The following is a 17,951-nucleotide window of genomic DNA, read 5'->3' as shown; positions in this document are numbered from 1 at the left end:
CAAGGCGTGGTCGCGCGGCTGTGACGCACTCAGAGCGCGCCGGCAGCGGCTATACTCGAGCTGAGCGGGTCGCGCGGCTGTGACGTACTCAGAGCGCGCCGGCGGCGGCGGCGCCTGGGGAGAACTCTCCTGGCCGGCCGGGGCCTGGGGCGGGGGCGGGGTGGGGCGAGCCCACGTGACCCCGGCGCCGGGATGCTCTTGGGGCCGCCTCGGCCGGTGACGGAGCCGGGCCCTGGGACTAGCATCAGGACGCATCGCGCGCGGGGCCCGCAGGTAAGCGAGCGGCCGGCCCGTCGGGAGGGGGCCCCGCGAGCGATAGCGGGCGGCCCTGGGCCCGCCCCGGGCGCCTCACGCGGCCACTCTGGACCCGCATCTGCGTGGGCAGCTCCCGGCTGAATACATCCCATCCCCCGCACAGATTGGCGCCCCCTCCCCGGCGCGCCTCCGGGGGAAACTGAGGCAGGCGGCGGCCGGGGGGGGGCTGGGAGCCCCTCCCCCGCCCTGGCGGGGCTGGCCTCGGTCTCCCCTTCTGGTCAGTGGGGAGGAGGGGCCGGCTTCGGGACACGCCCGGGGGGGTGGGGAGGGGCCTTGTCCGCACTGCCTTCCTCCACCCTAGCGGTGCCCTGTCCGTACTGCCCCCCTTCACCCCAGGGATGCCGTGTCCATATGCCCCCCTTAACCCTGGGGGCGCCGTGCCCACCTGCCCCCCTTAACCCCAGGGATGCCGTGTCCACAATGCCCACCTTAACCCTGGGGGCGCCGTGCCCACCTGCCCCCCTTAACCCCAGGGATGCCGTGTCCACAATGCCCACCTTAACCCTGGGGGCGCCGTGCCCACGCGCCCCCCTTAACCCCAGGGATGTAACCCTGGGGGCGCCGTGCCCACCCGCCCCCCTTAACCCCAGGGATGCCATGTCCACAATGCCCACCTTAACCTTGGGGGCGCCGTGCCCACGCGCCCCCCTTAACCCCAGGGATGTAACCCTGGGGGCGCCGTGCCCACCCGCCCCCCTTAACCCCAGGGATGCCACACTGCACAGGTAGACAGCTCCTGCCACCCCCGCTGCAGGTACTTGAGCTGGCTCGGTGCTGGCTCCTTGGGTCTCTACCGCGCCGAGAGCTTCCCTGGGAAGGTTCTGGCCCCCGGACCCTGCACAAAGGCCCGGGGTCACAGACCGACCAGTGTCCGGGACCAAGCCCTTATAGGGCACCTACTGTGCGCCGAGCCTGCACCGGGCCCTTAGGGTGCTCTCAAGCATCCTCCCCCAGCCTTGGCAAGGAGCAGCTGTTATCGACCCATTTTATAGCCGAGAAATCTGAGACCGGCCAAAGTGACGTCACACGGCGAGGGCCGGGCCCCCTGGGCACTGAGTCACCCCCTGCCCCGGGCGGCGGGCCTCTCTTCCTCGCATGGATGGACAGCTGGACGGCTCAGTGGGTAAAGGGATGGGGCCGTGGGTAGCTGACGAGTAGGCGGGTAACGCACGGATGGATAGAGAGGTATTGGATGGATGGCCAGGTGGATATGGAGAAACATGAATGGAGGAGTCCCTAAGTGGGTGGGGGGATAGATGGAGCAGTGTCGAGTCCTGCCCATTGTGGCGGGAAAGGGAAACCCGATCCCCGGTTTATTGGCCTTTTTGATCGCCGGGAGCAGCCCGGCCGGGCAGTCTGCTGTTCTTTGTTCCGGGGCTCTTGCCCTGGGGCCCGGGGGCTTCCCACGGCCGAGCCTGGGCCCTGAGCAGGGCGGGATTCTGGGAGGTCAGGGCGGTTTCTGACTATTACAGTGTGGTGATCTGCTTTTAAAGTGAGTAGAATAGTTCTCTCTGAGGGAGAAGGCAGGTTTCTGGGGGAGGGTTTCTGGAGGCAGCCTTAGTATCAGTTCGGATCAATAATTACCCCACATGCAGCAGCTGGTAAAACTACCCATGGCTCTTTCTCCTTCCAATCTTGTCTCTTTCCTTGGGCCCGGACGGCTGCATTCTCAGAGGCCTCTCTCTCTGCTGGGCTCCGAGAGCTCCCTCCGAATGTCTCCAAATCCTAGGGTTTGTCCTTCAGCCTCTGCTTCCTTCAGCCTCCGGCCAGCACAGAGATGGGATGAGTCCCTTGCCTCCTTCACTCGGGGCTCGGCAGCTTTCTGGCGAGTCTTTCAGACCAGCTTGGTCTCGGGGGGGGGGAGGTGCAGGAGCCCGGCCACCACAGGGGTGTGAGATGAAGACGGATCTGGTTGTGCCTCTGAGAGGGCCTTCTCAGTCTTCAGTTCTGCTCCAACTCGGGGCTTCTTCTGACTTGACGCTCATCTCTTCGTGTAATTTGGCTGAAATCTGTCCGAGAGCCTCTGTCTGTTTCTTTTATACAAGAGGGAGGAATTGTGGGATACGAGAGAGAGGGATTATGGGTTTTCTCCCAGAGTGCTCTCTGGCCCTAAGAGCTTCAAGGGAGGTGTGAACTCACTAAGTTACAAAGTTTACTTTGTGAATCTCCCATACTTGTGAACTCCAAAGGTATAAAACACAAGCATTGTATCAATTAGTTCTACTTGGTACCTTGTTTCAGGTTCTGCCCAAAACATTTTCTTGTAAGATCAGATCAATAATCTATCAACTCTAATGAGTCAGCAGTTTGCAAAGATTCCAACGTTACAGGCCAGCTGGTTCCCCCTCTTTGACTGGGAAAACCGAGTCTGGAGGGTCAGTTGCTTGCGCGGCGCCCGCCCGCCTCCCCTGTCCCCCTGAGTCCGTGGGGCTCTCTGCGCCTCAGTCCTCAGGAGCCACTTCTGTCTTTCTCTGGGTCTCCCCTTGCCTTTGACTGGCCCTGCTCAGCGTACTGAGTCACCGCAGCCCCCCGCGGTGGTCCCGGCTTCCCTGCCTCCTCCTCCCTCCGTGTTGCCCCCACCGCCGTGGGTAGCTGGAACTAAAGGAAGCCTCTTCTGCTTTCCCGCTTGGGGGACTCGCTTCCTCAGAAGTAGCACAGCTAACGATCCAAACACCGTCCACGTAGTTATCTGAAGGCAGAAGCCGCCTGATGTCAGGGCCCCCCCCGGCCCCCGAGCGGGCATGTTGCTGGGCGACCTTGGGCGGCTCCCGGCTCCGGGCGCCCGGACTCGGAGCAAGGTCGGCGAGTTCCCAAGGTCCGGCCGCAGAGAGGTGCTGACGTCCCTGGGCAGGGGAGTCCGGGCCTCCTCCTGATGTGGTTGTTGGCTTTTTCCTGGTAGATTTATTTATTTCTAATACACGTTGCTTATGAATCGTGTTAGGGGGGAAATCAGAGCCAAAGGGGAAAACCCCGCAAAAGAGAAAAAGAAAAAGAAGCGACTGTACAGTGCTGACTTAGTCAGTCTCCTCAGCCCTTTTCCTGGCTGCATTTGTGTCCAAAGTCTGTTTGACTCACGGAGCCACTGAGAGGAACCAGGGCTTTCGGAGTGGATCTCATCCTCCTTTGAATCCTATTCTAGCTGCCTTTAGTTAATGACCTGCAATGATGGGGAAAGAGCTGGCTCTTGGACTTTTAACGGCCCTTCTTAATTTATAACTAAGAGCATTTTTTTTGGTGGTGTTATGTCACTCTTCAAAAGGCCCTGAAGAAATCCCCATTTGTCAGGCTGAGCGTGGGAGGGGGCGCCCGGAATAATTCAGGGCCGGCCTTGGGCCCCGGGAGCGGGGAAGGCTGACGAGCCGCCCTGAGATGGGCCCCGTGGCAAGATGGGCCTCCGGAAGAAACTGGAAACTCAGATTGGGCTCATTTTGTTTGGTTTCCAGCCTCCCAGCCTGAGCCAGACTAGGAGAGTAGTGCTGAGGGCCTCGGTCCTGGGCTTGCCTCAGGCTCATGGCCCAGAGCCGGGCCTCCTGCTCCCTCTTCACCTTCTCCAGCCGGCGAGGAGCGTGTTGGCGGTTTTAGTTTGTTCTGTTCTGTGCTGGTTAATGTCCCTCCTTTTTGGAAAAGAGTTTGATGGATTCGGGTTTTGTTTTTTTAAGAATTCAAAGGCTCTACCCGGTAAATGCCTAATTAATGCTGGTTGAATCTTACTTGAGGAACATGATGTTTTTTGGCCTTGAAGCTACTGGTGTTCCCCACTTACCTGACTCGCCATTTTCTTTTGCAGGCAACTAGCAATTTCTGTTGACTTATTTTAGTCTCAGATGTTGCTTTACATTAGGGGAGGCTTTCGCCAGGACTTATTTTTGCCACAGAGGTTTTTTTTTTTGGCTTTGGAATGGAATTTTACTGGCTTTTTTTCCACACCCTGGTGCGGTAGGATTCTCTGGGAGGAGGGAGGGAGCCAAGGCCCAAGGCCCAGAGGAACCTTTGCTCTGTAGTTAGTGGTTGGACCAGAAATGACCCAAGCTCCCCAGTGTCCTGTTGGAGCCCCGTCTCTCTGGGTGTCTCTGAGCCGAGCTGGAGGCGACAGCTACACTGAACCCCCCTCCCCGTCACCGTGCTCAGCGCCAGGGACCCAGGGAGGCAAAAGCCAGGCCCTGACCTCGAGCTCCCCGCCCAGGACCCTCTCCCTCTGCGTGGCCCAAGGGGAAAAGGGAGGATGGAGGGGGCCCGGAGACCTCCAGCAGGGGCTCGGCCGGGGCCGGAGCCCGGTTCTCCATGGCCGGCCCTTCCCCCTCCACGTCCGACTGCCGTCTCGTTTCATCTGCTTGTGTTTCTGCCAGACCTTTCCCTGCCCTGTCACCCAGGAGCCCCAGGACCTTTGGAGGCGCTGGTTACAAAAGGGGCCGGTCTGCAGGCCCGGGCTTCTTGTTTTGGTTTCGGGCTGGTTCCTTTGTCCCCTCCTGCCTTCTTTTTCCTGCATTTAAGGCTCTAGACAAGGACTGTGGAGCCCAGATAGAAAGTGGGGCTCAGGAGCCCTGCCCGAGGAGGGGGAAGGGTGACGCGGAGAACCTGGGCGCTGTTGTGGTTTTGTCTCTTCACGTTTTCCTACATTTAATACATTTCCTACATTATTCCTACATTAATCCCAGGCTGCCCCCGGGCCCACGGCGCTGACCCCGGGCAGCCTCCGTGCCGGCCAGCCGGCATCTTCAGGCAGAAGCCTTTACCTTAGCGGGGACTAAGACGTTGACAGGGAAGCCTGGTTAGAGCTCGAGAGACCCCGAGTGAGGGTCTGGGCCTCCGTTTTACAACGAGGACGCTGGGGATTAAATGACGCGGGGCTCGGGGCCAGGCTCCGGTCACCCCAGCCAGCCCCTGACCCCCGGGTCACCCCCCACGAGCCGGCCGAGGTCGCTGGGGAAGCCCAAAGCTTGGGGCCGGGCTTTCTGCTAAGGGCAGCGCGGGCTGCGGCCTGGAGTCCGGCTCTCGGGCCCCCGTGCCCGACACCCCCGGCTCGCTCTTCTCTCCTGACTGTTAAGTGTCCGGTCCCCTCCCCCCATGGGCCATCCTGCCCCAAACGCTCTCCAGTTGGTCAGGCTTAAAACGGGCACGGTGCCGTGGGCCCGAGGGCAAAGGGTGGCGGATTGGCCCCAGCGTGGGCGCCGTGCCACGGACCGCGGGTGAGCTCGCGCCTCCCAGCTCTCAGAGCGGAGTCTGGTTTTTAAGTGTTCTATTTTCCAACCTTCCTTTTTGTAAGACTGTTTCAGCCACCATGAGCAGAACCAAGAGACAGGCAGTGGGTCAGCTGGGCCAAGGGGAGGACTCGGGCCCGTTCCCAGGGATGGGGGATGGAGGGAGCCCCGCCTCCCTTACCCTCCCCCCGCGCCCTTCTCCTCCAGAGCCCGTCTCCCTCTGGATCGTCTCCCGCTTCTCCTCGTCCTCTGCCCTCCTTGCCAGATCCTCACTAGGCTTGTCCCCCTGGGACCCCTTCCCCCTCCGGAGCCCCTTCCGGGGGAGGGGGGGGGGATGGTCTCTCTCCTGGTGATTCCGGAGTCTGCCCCTCGGCCCAGGCTGTCGGCGCGTCCCGGACAGACCCAGATCTTTTTCTCCAAGTCCTTCCCCTGCCCGTCCTGTTCCTGCGTCCCTCGGGCTCACAGACTGGGGGTCCTCCTGGACTCCCTGCCATCGCTCACCTCGCCTCCCCCCATTGGGGGGCTGTGAATCCTTCCTTGGCAGCAGCCCCACCGCGCGCCCCTCCTCTCCTGCCTCCCCCGGCGCAGACCCTCAGCTGCCGAGGTGCAGCCTCCCTGCCGCGGCCCCCAAGTGACCTTCCAAAATGCGCGCTGACCGTGTCATCCACCGGGGCTCAAGAACCTCATGGCTCCCTGTTGCCTCGAGGGGCAGTAGGAAAAGCTCTTTGGGGCAGTCAGAGCCCTCCGTTCTCCTCATGCCTTTGATGCAGGGACCCCGACCTCCGGACGGTCAGACCTCAGGGTCCCAGCACCTTCCGCCCCCAGGCCCCGGAGGCTCTCCTCCCAGTCTGCCCCCCGACTCCTCGGCTTCCTTCCCCTTCTCCAGGACCCCGTGCCCTCGTCCTCCGCCCGCACTGCTCCCCGCTCTGTGCCGTGGGCCCCCGCAGGCCCCTCCCGCCCGCCTCCCTGGGGGCCTGCCAGGGCCCAGCTGTCTCCCGGGCGAGACGCGGGAGGCCCAAGGCCGGGGTGGGCCGCCGCCCCCCTTCTCTCTGAGACCTTGACCTCGGGCCTGCGCTAAAATGTAACTTCTCTCTCTCCCCAGCTTTGTGCCCGGGCCCCATAATGCCCCAGAGCGATGAAAGGCCAGCGAAGAACTCTGCTCGGCAAACGGGGCCGCCTGCCAGCCTTCTCGGAGAAGTGGGCGTCCGGCTTCGAGGGCCTTAACCGGTCCTGCCTGCTCCATGCCAAGCAGGAGAGCCGCAGCACCTGGCACAGGCTCTACCGCTCCCTGCAGCGCCGCCGGCAGGCGCTCTGGCTCCAGAGGAAGCGGGCCCACCACTCGCTGCTGGCCGCCAGGACCCGCGCCGCCCTGGCCGCTCCGCCGGGCCCTGTCAGCCCCCACGCCCGGGGGCCCCCCGCGGGGAGCCTGCCCGCCCCCGTCGGGAGCCCCGCCCAGGAATGCCGGCCGGAGGAGGAGCTGCGGAAGGCGGCCGCCGGCCTGCCAGTGGGCAGCGTGCTGGGGGCGGCCAATGGCTGCAAGCAGAGGACGGACCCCCAGGATCCCGGCGGGCTCAGGGCGGCCGGCGGGGAGGGCCGGGCGGAGACCGGCCCCTCCTTAGTCACCCTGAGGAGCCGGAAGGGAAATGGTTGTTGCTGCCGCTGCCTCCCGGGCCTGGACTCGCACAGGATGGAGCCAGAGCGGCCGTCCCTGATCGCGGGGAGGCCCCAGGCCGGCCCGCGCAGGCCCCGGAGGGTGTCCCTGCTCCGGCTCTATAAGAAACTCTCCATGATCAGGTTCCGCTACCGGATCCTGAGGTCGCCCCGGTTCAGGACGAGGAGCAGAACGTGCAAGCTCCGCCAGGGCCGGCACCGCAGCTGGGTGCAGAAGGTCGCCAGGGACCGTCGGCAGCAGCCCCCGGAGGGCCGCGCGGGGGGCGCCCGGAGCTCCCTCCCTCCCTCGGGACCCGGCAGCCCCTCTCTGCTCCCTCCGGCCCCCTTCCCAGAGATGGACTGCGGCGGCCCCGCCGGAGAGGGCCCGGAGCCCTGCGGGAGCCAGCCGGACGGCAGCCCGGCCCAGGCGTGGGACCCGGCGCCCGGCGCCGCGCTGACCGGGGAGGGCCTCTTGCTGGAGCAGCTCCCCGAGGACCTTCTCGGCTCAGAAACCGAACCGGAAACCGTCACCGTGGGCCTGGAGGATCAGGCGAGGGACGGCGGGGGGGACGAGGCGAAGCCGCCCCTGCCCGACCAGCCGGAGGAGGCCGAGGCCCCGGCGGAGGAGCCTGCGTCCCCGAGGGCGGGGCAGGACCTGGAGGGCCCGGACCCCATGGAGCCGGAGGCTCCCCGCCCCCGCAGCATCTTCAGTGCCAAGTTACTGGACCACCCGTACTGTAAGAACCCCCTGGAGGCTCCCTCACAGCCCACGGGCCTCAAGGGGGGGCGGCAGGTGGGAGGTGGAAAGAGCGCTCAGAAGGCGTCTCCCGTGAAGGACGAAGAGCTGTCCTCCTGCCTCTGTGGTACGTACGCTGGCTGCCCTCCCCCCCCGACCAAGGGTCCTCGGGCTCCCTGCCATGCCCCACTGTGCCCCCAATGCAGAGGGGGGCTTTGGGGTCCCCACTGTGTCCCTTCCCTCCAGAGGCCCCCCCAGGCCCAGCCTCTCGGGCTTGCCCCCCAGTGGCCGAGGGCAGAGGCTGAGGTCTCGTGGGAAGCCCCTGCTTGTTTCCAGCGGCCAGAGAGCGTTAGAGCCCCTGCGGCCTCTCCTGGGGCCCCCGGCTCCCGAGGCCTTGGGTGGGCTGAGGGCCGTGAGGAAGCGATTCCCGCAGTGGTCAGTGAGGCTGGTTTGGGGCTGACCCCGAGCTCAGGAGGAAGGGCCCGGCCCTGGGTTAAGGGGGCCGGCTTTGCTGGCCCCCCACTCCCTTGTGTGCTGGAGGCCTTGGGAGCCGCCCGGGTCCTGCCCCCGCAGAGCGGGCCGAGAGCCAGGTTCTGTGCGCCTTGGGGCAGCTGCTCCCAGACCCTGAACTCCTCCCTAGTCGGTGGGAGGCTCTGCTGAGAAGACGCCCCCCCCCCAACCCCCCGAGCTCACCATTGGGAACCGGAGCTTCACGGAGGGGCCCAGGGCTTGTTCGGCTCCGGTGTTTGTGTCCCCGAGGCAGAGGGAAGGAGCAGGGGGACGGCGGGGACCGGAGGGGCCCGGGGCTGTGGGGGAGACCTCGGGAGGCCTTCCTGGCAGTCCCGGCTGGGGCTTGGGCCGACAGCGGGGCCCCGGGCTCGGGGAAGGGAACCTCCAAGGTCCCTCTTCAGTCCATTTGGGCCGGGCTTCAGTGCAGATTTGAGGGTCATTTTAGTGGACGTTTGAAACCATTTGGGGCTTTGGGGCAGGGGAGCAAACTTGGGGTGCTGACCCTGGGGGATCACCCTTCTCCCCCCTGCTGAGGGGCCTGGGGTGGGGGTGCAGCCTTGTGGGGAACTCCCATATAACGGTACCGGGGGGTAACAGGGGGTCCGCTGCTGTCTCGGCTCTTCTAGCAAAGATAAGAAACCATAAGTCTGGAGATTTTTTCAGAAGTCAGAGATCACCGTCTTCGGGCGACTCCAGCGCGGGCGTCTCCTCGCTTGGTCTTTACGAGTCTTCCTCGTGTATCTGTAGGGTTCCTGGATGAGATGATGAAGAAATACGGCAGCCTGGTCCCCCTTTGTGAGAAAGACGTTCTCGGGAGGCTGAAAGAGGTCTTCAACGAAGACTTTTCCAATAGGTGCGTAGAGAGGGATCCCTGGGAGTCCTGGGAAATCGGGCGTCCCGGCTGTCTGCCCGAGCCCTGGGTCCGAAGAGTCCCCCCTGGTCGGCCAGAAGGGGGCTCGGGAGCTGCCCTCCTGCCTCCCCTCTCACTCCTCCCTCCGTTGCAGAAAGCCCTTCATCAACCGGGAGATCACAAACTACCGGGCCCGGCACCCCAAGTCCGCCACCTGCAACTTCCGGGTGTTCTACAACAGGCACATGCTGGACATGGACGACCTGGCCACGCTGGACGGGCAGAACTGGCTCAACGACCAGGTGCGAGAAGGGTCAAGGGTGGGGGAGGGGCCTCAGGCGAGAGCCACGGGGAGCTCAGACCGGCTGGGCCCACCCCGCGGGGGAGGAGAGGCCGGCGACAGCCCTGGGGGGCCACAGGCCCTCGCGGTAATCATCAGGCACCTGCTGGGTGCAGGCACTGAGGACTGCCGGAGGCTGTTCTGGGCGAGCGCCTTGGGGGCCATCCCGGGTGACCTCTTGGGGGGCCTCCAGACCCCGCACAAGGGCTCCTCTCCGGGGCCTCGGCCCTCTGGGACCGGGCTGGAGCTCCCGAGCTGGCGGGAGGCGGGGGCCGGACCGGACGCGCGCCTGCTGCCTTGGGTGACCGGGGAAGTCTGCTTTTTTCCAGGTCATCAACATGTATGGTGAGCTGATAATGGACGCTGTTCCAGACAAGGTGAGTGACGCCCGCGGAGAGGAGGCCCCGACCTGTCATTTCTGTGGGGCTGCCCAAAGGGAGCAGATGGGCGGGCTCGGGGGGGTCCCTGCTCCCCGGGGGCACCCGGCAGGGTCCGCAGGGCTGGTGTAGACACACCACAGGAGCCCGGAGGGAGGGGGAGGTCCCAAAGGCCCCACTTCAGAGCAGGGGGACAGAGGCCCACCTCGGGGGGCATCAAAGGATGAGGCGTTCTGGGGTCAGGGAGGCTCACACCGCCCGCACCCACAGGGAAGGGCAGATAGAGAGAAGTGACTCTGCCCGCGGCCTCCTGGGGCTCGGCCTCCCTCTGCCCGCGGCCTCCTGGGGCTCAGCCTCCCTCTGCCTGCGCCCTCCTGGGGGCTCAGAGATCGGCCTCCCTCTGCCCGCGGCCTCCTGGGGGCTCAGGGCTCGGCCTCCCTCTGCCCGCGGCCTCCTGGGGGCTCAGGGATCGGCCTCCTGGGGCCGCTGCCCGTCTAACATGTCCGTTCCCATCCGGCCTTTTCCAGGTTCACTTCTTCAACAGCTTTTTCCACAGACAGCTGGTAACCAAAGGATACAACGGCGTCAAGAGGTGGACCAAGAAGGTAGGCCGTGCTGCGGGCCCTCGGGGAGGCGGCTCGGCTCCTCCCCTGGCCTGGCGCTCCTCGGAGGCTGGGGGTGTTCCCTGGGGGCCCGGCCGGGGTGGACGCTCAGTGTCAGTGGGTCAGGGCAAAGGCCACGAGCGGTGACGAGCGAGTGCTCCGGGGCAGCGTCGAGGGAGAAGAGGGCCGGGCCCAGGACGGCCTGGGGGACGGGGAGGGGGTCTTCTGCAGTTAGTGGGCGCCACCTGGATGGACATCCAGCGAAAAGACTGAGCAGGAGGGGGGGGGGGGGGCTGCCACCAGGAGAGAACTTTTGGGGGATTTCCGTCAGGTGACCAGGCCAGAGGCCCTGCCCTGCCGGTGTCCGCCCGTGCCGTCCCTTATCAGCAGTCTGGCCAAAGAGAGGATAAGGGAGCAAAAGCTGTGCAGGGGTCCCCGGGGGGACGGTTCTTGATTAAGCGCGCCTCCTCTGCTGGCCTCGGACGTCTGCAGGGGCCGGCTGAAGGCTGCCCGTCCTGGGCCTCTCTCCGGGAAGGCAGAACTCCCGTCAGTGTGTGGGAGAGACCCCTGGTTTCCCCTGTAGCCTGTCGGGACCCCCCCTCTCTGCAGCTCAGCCGGTCGCCCCTGAGATGCAGCGTCCGGCGCGGCCCGGCCTGGGGTCCCCTCCTGCCGCAGGGCACTATGGGGGAGGTCGGCTGAGAGGGCGAGGGAGCGAGGGCACGGCTGGTCTCCTGACGGGGGGAGTCCGGGGTCCAAGGTCAGGGGGCGTCTCAGGTGCCAGAGTGGAGCTTGGAGTGGACATCCATGGCAGGGACCCCACCTTTGTGCAACCACGTGGGGGGAGGGGTCTGCATCTGTGTAGAGTAGGTTGGGGTTGTATATGTGGGGGGGGTCTGTGTATATACGTGGGAGGTCTGCGTCCATGTAGAGTGGGGGGTCTGCATCTGTGGGGGGGCCCAGGGGGATCCGCGGTGATGAGCGCCCCCTCTCCCCCGGCCAGGTGGACCTGTTCAAGAAGAGCCTCCTCCTGATCCCCATCCACCTGGAGGTGCACTGGTCCCTCATCACCGTGACGCTCTCCAACCGAATCATCTCCTTCTACGACTCCCAGGGCATCCACTTTAAGTTCTGCGTGGAGGTGAGCCAGGGGACGGCTCCGCTGGGGGGACCCGCTGCCGGGGGGGGGGGGCAGCACGAGTCCCCCCCTGAGCCCCTGGCTGTTCTAGGCCACCACCAGTTCCCTTGATGAGATTTTTAGACCCTGGTGGCAGGTGGAGCCTTTGGAGGCCCTGGAGCAGCGGCCCCGGCCTCTGGCCTTCTCCATGGAGGTGCCCCAAACTGAGCGTTCGGCGCCTGGTGCGAGAAGGGCCGCCCTCGGGGGCTGGGCCTTGGTGACGGTGACCAAGGTTCCCCAGCCCCAGGGCCTCTCGGGACGCAGTCGGGGGTCCAGGCCTGGGTGCGAGGGGCGGGGCCTTTAGGGAGCACTCGGAATGGCCAGAAGCCCGGGGATGTTTTGGTTTTTTCAGTCAGACTGAGCCCTGCCCTCGCCCCTCCTCCATCAGATGGTCGGCAGGGAGGGCGACCGCACCGTCCTCGGCCCCCTGCACGCTGCCTTAGTCAGTGTCCCTCCAGACGCTGAGGGGGCCCTCGCCGCGGGGCCGGGGAGGAGGGGGCCGGGGAGGAGCGGGGCCGGGGAGGAGCGGGGCCGGAGGCCAGCAAGCAATCAGGCCGGGTCTGGGTTTCTGTCTCATCAGAACATACGGAAGTATTTGCTGACGGAAGCGAGAGAAAAGAATCGGCCCGAGTTTCTGCAGGGCTGGCAGACGGCTGTGACCAAGGTGAGTGGGCCATGGGTGCGAGAAAAGGCACTGGGGGCCAGGGGCCCGGGGCCCACCCACCGCCCGGAGCCCCCAACCCGGGCCTTCACGGGGCAGCCTCTGTCAGCTCCCACCCTCAGCCCTCTCTCCTGACTCCTGATGGTCCCGATGCCCCCGAGGCTGGTTGGGAGCCGCTCGGGGCGAGGATGGAGGGGGCCTGTGTGCTCAGTGCCCCCCTCCCGGTGCCCACCGCCTCGTGCCCTCCCAGCTGCTCCTCTCCTAGACCGGCAGACAGGACGAGGACGAGGTCGGAGGCTCGCTCCCACAACCAAAGTGACTTGACGTGGTCTGGGGGGCGCCGCACTGGGGAGAGAGGGCGCTAAGGCCCCTCTGGAGAGGGTCAGGGTCTTGTCTGGGCCCCTTGGGACCCCTCCCTACTTTGGGTGCTTCAGCCAAGCTTTAGAGGGCGTGGCTGTGGTCTCTCTTCCGGCGGGGTCAGACCCCCTTCTCAGAAGTCAGGCCCCCCCGCCGGGAAGGTGGGAAGTCTTCTCCCCTTGAAGGAGGACTGGGGGGGCAGAGGAGCCAGGGCCAGGCCCCGCCCCCATTCCGGCCGATTGCAGGCCCGAGCACGAGACCTGCTTGGCCTTCCCCGGGGGCGGCGGCCTGGCCCCAGCTTTCTGGGGGAGGGGAGGAACCTGTACCCCAACCCCCTCCCCTGTTGTGCTGAATTTTCTGAGGGGGCCACAAGGTTGGGGGCTGTGACCGGGGAGAGGGGCCTTCATGGCGGCGCGGGTCCCGTTCTTTGCTGAGCGCGGTGCTCACGGCGGCCTAGAGCGGGGGCTCCCCCAATGCTCGGGTCTGGGCAGCAGCTTCCCCGCAGAGGCCTCGGCTCTCCCTCGGGGGTCTTTGGCTGAGGATCGGAGGCAGGGGGCCGGCCCGGGAAAGAGCCAGTGGTGGGCTCCCAGGGAGGGGGTCCCCAAAAGAGCTCGGGGCCCGGTTCCGCTGGAGTCACGTTCCTCTCTCCTCTCCCTCCCCAGTGCATTCCACAACAGAAAAACGACAGCGACTGTGGAGTCTTTGTGCTCCAGGTAAGCGGCCCCCTCAGACCCCCGCTGAGGCCCGGGGGAGTTGGGCGCTGTGAGGGGGGGTCCTCTGCTCCTTCAGAAGGACAGGCAGCATCGCTCCCCTGCCGGTTTTCAGCCTTAGCCAGTAACAAGGACGAAAGGGCGTTTGCTCCTTTTCTGTCGGACGTCCTGGGTCCCAGAGCTCGGCCTTTGGGTGGCTCTGAGGGGGGTCCCCCTGCTCGGCCCCCAGGACGCGGGTGGTGCGGTCGGCCGTGTTTGGGGAGAGCTGCGCAGGGCGGGCGCGGTGAGCAGCAGGGGCGCCCGGGGGCTACTCGGGGAAGGGGGGACTCACCCCGAGTTTGGGGGCTGCCTTTTTTCAGTACTGCAAGTGCCTGGCCTTCGAGCGACCCTTCCAGTTCTCCCAAGAAGACATGCCGCGCGTCCGGAGAAGGATTTACAAGGAGCTCTGCGAGCGCCGGCTCTTGGACTGAGGCGGAGCCCGGAGCCCCGACGCCCCTCGGCGTACCTCACCCCAGCCCTTGTCCCTGGCTTGTCTCCTCCACCGCCCCGTAACGTCCCCTCACGCCCTGCTCTGTCCCTCACTGTTGGATTTCCTTCTCGTATTTAATATTTATTATGAGCGCATGCCCGTCGACCAAGCATGCGGTGCCGAGTATCAGAACAAAGCCACGGCGGGCTCCCCGCTCAGCCGCGCCCGGCCCACGAGCCACGTGCTAACGGGCAGGCCCGGAACCTACAGATGCGGGGTCTGTGTTCGGATCCCGACCGTCCGCCCGCTGAGGAGTCCTAGAGTCCTCCCCCTCCGGCCTTGCCCTGCCTTGGGGAGCAGCTCTCTCGGGGCTCCCTCGGTGTTGCCGAGGGTCAGACTGAGCCGCGTGTGGGGAGCTTCTGTCCTCGGAGGGTTTGTCACCGCACGTGCCCTTGTCCCTTTGGGATAAAAACGAGACCTCGGAGCCCCGGAGGACGGGCCGGGACGGTGAGTGCGGCTGATGCTGGAGGGCCCTGCCCGGGGGCATCGAGAGACTTCCGTCCAGAGGAAGCGGCGGCAGACGTCTCCGTCCCTTTTTGCTTCCCGTTTTTACATTGAAAAGCAGGAGCGCCCTGCCCGAGTCGCCCCTCGCCTTATGTCACCTGCCCGCCGTGCCCGTGGGGAGAGGAAGGCGGCGAATGAGCATCACTGTCTTGGCGCTTTGGGAGCCTCGTTCTGAGCCCCCGACAGGGAGGTTCTCCTGGGAAGCACCGGTCATTGAACTGCGGGACTCTGGCCTGAGCCGGCCTGAAGAGCGCTCGGTCCGGGTTTTCCTTCTGGACTGTCGGCCCCGGGCAGACGTGCCGCGGGCCCAGGAGGGCCGGGAGCTCCACTTCTGGCCTTTCTCATTCACTCCCTCCCTGCCCTGTTTGTTAGGTAACCCTTCCCCTCCCCCCCGCTTCCCTGGCCTGACCCCCCACCTCAGCAAAGAGAAGTGACCCCATCTTTGGACACAGAAAAAGCAGATCTCGCATCTGGAATCTGGCTCTCCTCCTAACACGAGCCTTTACATGAAAAGTGAAAACAACTGGATGCGCGTGAAAGGGGCTGGACCGTCCGTCTGTCCGTCTGTCCGTCTGTCTTGGAAGATTAAGAAACACCCAGAGTGGCCAGAGGTGCCCAGAAGCGCGCAGAGTGAACGGCAGGTGCTGCTTGACTTAGGCCCGGGCGCGTGCAGGAGCACGAGAACGCGGTGTCACGTTCCCACAGGGCGCAGCTGAAGGGGGTCAGCGGGCCAGAAGGGCCCGAGCCTCCCCGTCTCCCCACGCCGTCCTCGGGGTCTCACCCCAGCAGAGTAGGGGGCGTAGGCCAGGGCTGCGAAGGGGGCGGCCTCAGCCCCGGGAGGAGAAGGAGACCTCACCCATCAGTGTCACAACCTGTGTTGAGCTCATCCTAGTTTGCCTCCCCCCCCTCCCATGTGTTTGCCCCTGTGTATTTATAGCTTTTCAGGACTCCCAGAAATCCCAGGTGCAGAGGTTTGCTCTCGCACCCAAGCCTCTGTGTTGGAAAACCAAAGCGTGACCGCTGGACAGTCCGAAGGCCTTTGCTACCCCAAATGCAGAGCCCTCCAGAAGCCTCCCAGCTCCGGGCCCCAGGCCAGCTCGGCCCCCACACGCCGCTCCCCCGGCACGGGAAGTCAGAGCGGAGGACGCCCCGGCAGCGGGGTCCCCAGGACCGAGTCCTTCCCCTTCCCGCCCACTTGCCCGTGGGCCACCAAAGAGCTCGGACGGCAGTGCTGAGACCAGGAGGCTCGAGCCGGGGCTGCGGAGGACTCGGCTCCCCTCGGGGTTCGGCACGCGCCGCCATCGCGCAGACCCTCCGAGCCCCTCCCTGCCGGCTTCCGCGTAGGTCAGAGGCCGGGAGCAGAGCCGCGCCCTCCGTCCTCCTGACGGCGGGCCTTGTTCCCTCCCAGCAAGGACGGTCTGAGCCGGGGCTGTCGGATCACTGTGAGCCCGGCCCCGACACGCCCTCCGGGCGCCCATGGCCGGGTCGGTCTAAGCGCGGGCGCCGTGTCGCGGCAAGCTCGGCGCTCCGTGCGGACTGAACAAGCAGATGTGCCCTTAACAGCCAGGGGACTGTCCACGTGTCTCTGGCTGCACTGATTTTTTTTCCCAGAGTTTGCCTTCTGATTAATCTACAGTAAAGAACATGGAACTCGGCCCATCCCAGTTCAGTGAACTCTCGTTCAGCCCTTTGGAGAGGTTCCACCGGTGAAGACATTTCCTGTGGACTTTGTCATGCGGGTCTTCTCCCTGCTTTAAATAGGGGGGTCTTCGGGGGTCCTCGGGTCCCCCCAGCAAGCAAAGTGATAGAAAACCATCGGTGGAGATCTGGGCCGGGGAGGTGGGGGGCAGGCGGTTCGCTCTCCATTACTAGAGACAGACGGCCAAGAGCTCGGCTTCCCTTCCAGGAGGGCCGGGGCTTCGGGCCTTCCCTGGATGGGAGGAGATGGCCCTGAACCTGCTCCGTGGCTCGTCCTGGGGAGGGAACAGAAAGACGGCTTCCCGCTGTTCCTGGGGAGAAGGGTGACCTGGAACTGACGGCTGACCGATACGAGGCAGGAAGCTGCTTGGCCAGGGGAGACTGAAAAGTGGAGACGTCCACTGCCGGCACTTGGTCTTGAGAGGAAGGGGGTTTCACCCGGTGCGTCAGACCAAGCTAAACCTACTGTAGATAAAGGCTGTGATGATGTACAATTCCAATATCAAACGTAGTGAACAGTGAAATGTTGCGGGGGGAGGGGGGGACTTAGTAAAATATTTTTTTGAGAAATAAACTAATGACTTTATAAATCTCTGTCTTTTTGTGTTGACTAGCACTGATTGTGCAGGGAGAACTGGCCACGGCGCTTGAATAAAAGGGTCGCTCCTGAACAGTATCACATCTAAGTAAACCCCGGCAGTTTTAGCAATATGAGCTCCTGCCGGATCATCCTGGGATCTTACGGGGACTTCAGAAAACCTGTTTGGGCAGAAACTAGCTAAAATGGCCTAAGTCCCCCAGAAACCTCAGTCCTACCTTGGGAGGCCAGGAGACAGACGGCCGCTCGTGGCCACGTCGTGACCGGGGGGGCCGGCCTCCTGCCGCTCGGGGCCACCTCGTGACCGGGGGGGCCGGCCTCCTGCCGCTCGGGGCCACCTCGTGACCGGGGGGGCCGGCCTCCTGCCGCTCGGGGCCACCTCGTGACCGGGGGGCCAGCCTCCTGCCGCTCGGGGCCGGCCTCCTCCCGCTCGGGGCCACCTCGTGACCGGGGGGCCATTCTTCCCTTTTAGGAGCCGCTGCTCTATATCCTCACCTGTGAAACTTGTTAAGTAACTTTGTTTCATGATTTGGGGAAACATCAATTCAGAAAATACTAAGTGGTTACAGTTTCCAAGGCAGAGCTTCGGGTTCTAGGAGGGAAAAGGACAGGTCCCTGCAGGGGGATTGAGGACAAAAGAGAAATCCAGAGTGTTTTAAGGAGAACCTGACACCCCTAGGACAGGGGAAGATGAGGCAGGCAGCCCTCCTCCCAGCCACCAAGCTGGGGCTTTCGCAGCTGCTCCCGGACACCAAGGTACCCAGACATGGCGGCCACGGCTGTTCACCCCTTTATCAGTAGGGAGGGAAGCCAGCGATGGACGCGGGGCTCATTTTATTTATCAACGTTCAGAAGCTTTACCGTTTGCAGACGAGTTGGTCATGAGGAGCTCCACGTGTCCCATAGGACGACTGACTGTTAGGCGTTCTTGCTGTCTCTCCGACAGCTGCAGAACTTCCCTATTTCTAGCAAGGCTTGTAGGGGAAATGGCCCTATTTCCTGCGAACAACCTTCCCCGATCCCCCGTCTGGCAGCTGAGTCACCCAGCTCCGAGTCCGCCGATGACTGGGCCTGGGAATATGGCTCTTGGGCTACGCGGGATCCAGGGCCTTCCTCTCTGGCCCTCCAGCCAGCCTCTTCCT

The 17,951-nt window shown here is 64.5% G+C and overlaps 1 protein-coding gene across 1 annotated transcript; it reads left to right on the top strand.

Moving 5' to 3' along the window:
- Positions 1-171: 171 nt before the first annotated feature.
- SENP5 (SUMO specific peptidase 5) lies at positions 172-16,801 on the top strand. The gene is made up of 10 exons (XM_051991756.1): positions 172-273; positions 6,616-8,026; positions 9,157-9,262; positions 9,414-9,561; positions 9,929-9,976; positions 10,504-10,581; positions 11,579-11,716; positions 12,333-12,416; positions 13,433-13,483; positions 13,840-16,801. Exons 2-10 carry the CDS (start codon positions 6,649-6,651, stop codon positions 13,948-13,950), a joined length of 2,142 nt encoding a protein of 713 aa, XP_051847716.1. The 5' UTR covers positions 172-273; positions 6,616-6,648; the 3' UTR covers positions 13,951-16,801.
- Positions 16,802-17,951: the final 1,150 nt, after the last annotated feature.

This window comes from Antechinus flavipes, chromosome 3, assembly GCF_016432865.1.
Source record: "Antechinus flavipes isolate AdamAnt ecotype Samford, QLD, Australia chromosome 3, AdamAnt_v2, whole genome shotgun sequence".
Classification (NCBI taxonomy): Eukaryota; Metazoa; Chordata; class Mammalia; order Dasyuromorphia; family Dasyuridae; genus Antechinus; species Antechinus flavipes.
The sequence above is the reverse complement of the archived record's forward strand: the minus strand, read 5'-3'. Positions and strand labels throughout refer to the sequence as shown.